At 44.2% G+C, this 5,058-nt stretch overlaps 1 protein-coding gene across 1 annotated transcript in view; it reads left to right on the plus strand.

Moving 5' to 3' along the window:
* Positions 1–3,849, plus strand: part of SHANK2 (SH3 and multiple ankyrin repeat domains 2) — a gene marked incomplete at its 5' end in the record, with an annotated part of 39,679 nt that extends 35,830 nt beyond the window's left edge. The window contains one exon of the mRNA XM_009081588.1: positions 3,083–3,849. Coding sequence (XP_009079836.1) covers positions 3,083–3,656 — 574 coding nt within the window. The remainder of the gene's footprint in view (positions 1–3,082) is intronic.
* Between the last annotated feature and the right edge of the window lie 1,209 nt (positions 3,850–5,058).

The following is a 5,058-nucleotide window of genomic DNA, read 5'->3' on the forward strand; positions in this document are numbered from 1 at the left end:
GGAACACTAGCTAAGGAATACTTCAAATAAGAGCACACAGCTTACTTTTGTGGGCTTTGTTTTAGTGGCTAAATATGCTTTATTTAAAGGAACAGTGGCAGTAATTTCCAGAAAAAAAGGATTGTCAGGGAGTCTATGAGCTGAACAATATAGAGAAGAAGCGAAAATGAGTTACAAAGCAGAAGGTGTACACTGAGCCTGGAGCTGTCAGTCAAGTAATAAAACTTCTCTTTCAGCATCTAGGATAAAAGAAGATAGATTCTCATCATCTATGTGATATTGCCACAATGGGCATGAATACAAAATCATAATTTCTAGTATTTGCCAGGCAGGAAAGTTAAGCAGAAGGGTGATTGCAGGTGAAATTCAGGGATTAATCTCCACATTTATACAAAGCTGATTCTGCTCTTCTTGCCATCAATAGGAGAGCACTACCCCAACCTTTTTCAAAGCAGGCTTTTTGTTGATTCAAAATTGTATCATGCCTTATTAATGAATGTGAGACTCCTAATGCTAAGGTAAAGCAGGTAGAAATAACTTGCTCCCCTTGGTTAGTAGAATTTATAGTTTCTTGCCATATACTTTTTATTTGTAAGAGGGTTTAGCTCCAGCCCTAGAAGACAATGACAGCCATTAAGCTCCAAAAAATCACAGGAAACACTGAAAACCTTGCCAAGCATTTCCTTTCTTTGTTAAACTACAAAGCCCTAAGTGCTAGCAGTATTGTTCCTACTGGGTTTTAAGTGAAGTACCAATCTTTCAAAGAGATCCCCCTGTTCCCATTGAAATACATGGAACAACCAGTGGGAAATCAGTGGGATTGCTCCTGTGAATAACATGAATGTTCTTCAAAAAGTTATTCTTAGTGCTTTTGTAATAACACAGTGTTGGAGCTCTATTTGAATGAGACTCACCACGACACGAGCGTGCTCAGCGTGTCGGTGTGGCAGGGCTGCAGGTTACCTGATGTCTGGGTTGGGTTATTATGTGCCAAAGCCCCAGAGGTGAAGCTGTCAGGGCTCACCAGAGCCAGCAGCCAATCAAGAAATCACTGGAGGAGGTCTCCAGAACAGGGCTACCAGACCTGCAGTGAGAGAGACAGATTAATAACCTGGTGGTTATTATTGCCTCAGGTTAGCTGCTCTGGTTCTTCATTTTGGTGATGGATGAGTACTTCCCAGGGGAGGGAGTTAGGGTAGGTGGTGAAGACGTGCTGGCACCACTGCCTTTTTATTTAAAATCTTATCCACTTTTCTAGTCAGGATGTGGGTGACCAAAGCCAAGTCACTCCCCTTCCATGGGCCTTCCCAATTACGTGGCACTGGGGAGCAGATCCAGTGAGGCAGCATAACCCTACAGGCCACATCCTCCTTCCCAGCAGTCCCAGTGCTCCAGTGGAAGGGCAAAGCCATCCTGATTGCCCAGGGCAGAGGAGCACGAGAGGATGTCATTATACAGCAGATCTAGCAGTGAGGGACACACCTCAGAGAACAGAGGTGGGGTTTGACCCTGCTGTGTGGATCGTTTTTGACACTTCATTAGGTGGCAATCAGCACAAAATCTTTAAGCAGTGAGTTAGGAAAGACCAGTTTCTTCCAAACCAGCATTTTAACTACGAGGGGCCAGAACTCTGCTCTCCTTCAGCTCCATACAATCTTTTCTGCACAGCAGTGAATCTGCATGATTAATGGAAGCATTTGTCTGACATGCATCCAAGTCATCTTCAGTTCTGCCCAGGCAGAACAGGTCAGGCCTGGGGGCAATCTGGCCCTCAGAAACAGAGGGCTTCAGTCAGGGTCTGGGGTGGAAGTCTCACTACAGCATCTGCCAGATCGTCCTCTGGAGTCCATGGCATTGCTTCAAGGATAAATAAATCCTTCCTTTAGTCTGGAAGGGCTTTAAATTAGTTGGCTGAAGGTTTTCCCAGTTGGCAGGATATTTTTGAAGTGAAAAACTCCGGAGCTCAAGGTACTCAATAGTTCTGTGAAACATCCTGAAGTGCTCACGCTGACTGGCAGCCTCTTCTCATGAGAATAAGGGCTGTGGGGTTAAGCATTTTATGACATGAACAGACCCAAACCTTCTGAATTTGCTTCTATAGCCACTAGGCACCAGCAGACCTGCCTGCTCCTTCACCCACCCTGTCAGCCTGGGCACCAGAGTGAGCCTCTCAGCAAAGTTCAGGCCTGCTTAGTTCATAATCTGCAGATAATTTTCTCTGGGCAAAAGATGGGTGGCAGGGACTTGATCACAAGTGCATCACCTCTGGGCATGCACAGGAACAAGGATTTTGTCTCCTTATGTTTTGCAGTGAAACCACCAAAGTATCATTTCTGTGTAGAAGAAAATGGTCAGTGCACAGGAGCAAGGACTTTGTCTCCTTATGTTTTGCAGTGAAACCACCAAAGTATCATTTCTGTGTAGAAGAAAATGGTCACAAAGCCCTTTCAGGAACCTTCGAGGGCCTGTTTCACTTTTAAAGCACGAAAGGGACAGCTGAATAGAAAGGCAAATAAGAGCAGCTTGTAGGGTATGTTCTGTGAACAAATGGGGCTACAAACATACCCTAAAATACAAACATACCATAACATTCGCTGAGTCGATGGCCAAGGATCCAATATCCAATGCTTCTGAAACTTTCCACAACTCCTGTTATTGACTAGGTTATGTGTAAAACCAGTGGGTCAAAGCTGTACTGAAGGATCCCAACCCTCCATGTGATGAAGAAGACATCAGCTCCTGATCGTGCTTCGTGGGGAGCACAAAGTGCTCGTGTGCTTGACCCACTTGGTGTTTCTCACTTAACCAGGAGTTAATTTGGAGTGGCCTTAAAAAGAAAGAATATGCTCTGGCAGGTGTTTTCTGACCTCTTCTTAAGCAAAGGGTTTGTTTTTAACTATGGCTTACCATTGATGGCTGTTTTCTGGGAAAATTTAATGCTACCATTTTTGTACTTTTAACCTGATATGACTCATTTAAAAAAGTGAAAATATTCAAGCATTACCACGTGTTGATATGGACAGCCTTGCAGCTGGTGGCTAATTTAGGAGATCTAACTTTCCCTGTCTGTTTACACTTTCAGGAGCACGGAAGTCATGAGTACTGTCTCAGGTACACGAAGTACAACAATCACTTTCACTGTCCGACCTGGAACCAGCCAGCCGATCACACTGCAGAGCAGGTCCCCAGACTATGACAGTAGGACCTCAGGAGCAAGACATGCTCCAAGCCCTGTGGTTTCACCAACAGAGATTAATAAAGACATCATGCCTGCTCCTCTGACTGCTTCTGCTTCAGCTTCATCTCCTTCTCCAACTCTGTCCGATGTATTTAGCCTCCCCAGCCAACCCCCTTCTGGGGACTTATTTGGCTTGACCACAGGGCGCAGCAGGTCTCCTTCTCCCTCAATATTACAACAGCCAATCTCAAATAAGCCTTTTACAACTAAGCCTGTCCACCTGTGGACTAAACCAGATGTGGCAGATTGGTTGGAAAGTCTAAACTTAGGTGAACATAAAGAAACATTTATGGACAATGAAATAGATGGCACACATTTACCAAATCTACAGAAGGAAGATCTGATAGACCTTGGAGTGACTAGAGTTGGGCACAGAATGAACATAGAAAGAGCTTTGAAGCAGCTGCTGGACAGATAAGAATAGCTATTTTGCCTCACAAACTTCTGTTGATAACTAGAGATGGGCTGGTACTGACATACCCCAAATGCCTTGTCGGTCTGCGAGTGCCAGCAAAATTGGGGGGTGGGGAGGGGGAAAACAGTTGAATTCCTGGTACTCAGGTGATGCAGACTGTATGCCACATGCCCAAACAAAAAAATCTGAAGATGTTAAAGAAGTGGGGCCATTTTATTTCAAAGTTGTGGGGAGATAATGAGAGAGAGAGAGAGAGACAATTGTTAACTTCAAAAATACAATCTCTTGGTACTGCCCTTCACTGGAACCATTACGTACTGGTTTTCTTTCCATGTAAAACTGGAAACATTTCAGGGTTTTTTAATTGAAAAAAAGAATGGAATTATCTTTTATTCCCTTCTTGACATTCAGTCTCCAAGCAGGCTTCCCTCCCCAACCCTTGGTTCATTTGAAGAGGTCAGGTTGCTTCATTACCATTCAAACCCAGTTTTATTAGTAGCAGAGGCACAATATTGCAAGGAGTACAGGAGTTCATATTACTCTTTTTTACTGGTTTAGCTCTCTGCTTTGTTGGCAGTGAAGCTGGTTGTTCTGCTGGAATTAGTTCAAAGGTAACCTTGCTCTGTTTTACTTGGTATTTCTTTATTTCTGCAGTTATATTTAGCACTCTTCCAAGGTGGCAGAACAAGTTCAGTATTGAACAGCTCCATTGACTTGACCTGTAAGACAATGCAGACGTTGCATAAAAACCTAAGAGGGATGCACACTTAGAGGTACAACAAAATGAAGCTAATTTGAACCTAAGACCCTCAGTTTTCAACCAGCTAAACTACTGCTAAGTCACAATATGAACTCCACAAGCCAGTAAAAATTTGTGGTCGTGTACAGACACATCTTTTGGACTTGACAGTCAGACACTCAAATATGCTGAACCCTGAGACATGCTGTTTAATTCAGTGAGTGGTAAGTGCTTAGATATTTTGAACATCAGGCCAAGAAAGAAGGAAAAGATAGATGAATGTTCCCATTGAAGTCAGTGGGAAGAGTGCCAGGATTTTAAGTGAGAGGGATTTCAGCCTGTTAGAAATGGAAATGTTTCAGCTTGTTTAAAAAAAAAGGTAAAAAGGTAATGCCAAGATGGAAAGAGCTATAGAGTGTCTCGGGATGTGTGTGTTCCAAGAGCCAGGAGGATTGGTGTCTCATTTTATCACTGTTAACAGGTATTGGCTTCTTGACAAGGACAGCAGGCTGGGTGTCAGGGGAGCTGGATGCTGCCCATGGGCCACCAGCCACTTCTTTGGCAGGACAGGGATGTGACCCTGCCAGAAACCAGGGCCGGGCGGTGGGGCCAGAGGGAGCTTTCCAGGAGACTGCAGTCAGCAGGGGAGAAACACCCACATTTGGT

Source organism: Acanthisitta chloris, unplaced genomic scaffold (genome assembly GCF_000695815.1).
Source record: "Acanthisitta chloris isolate BGI_N310 unplaced genomic scaffold, ASM69581v1 scaffold10029, whole genome shotgun sequence".
In the NCBI taxonomy this organism is placed as follows: Eukaryota; Metazoa; Chordata; class Aves; order Passeriformes; family Acanthisittidae; genus Acanthisitta; species Acanthisitta chloris.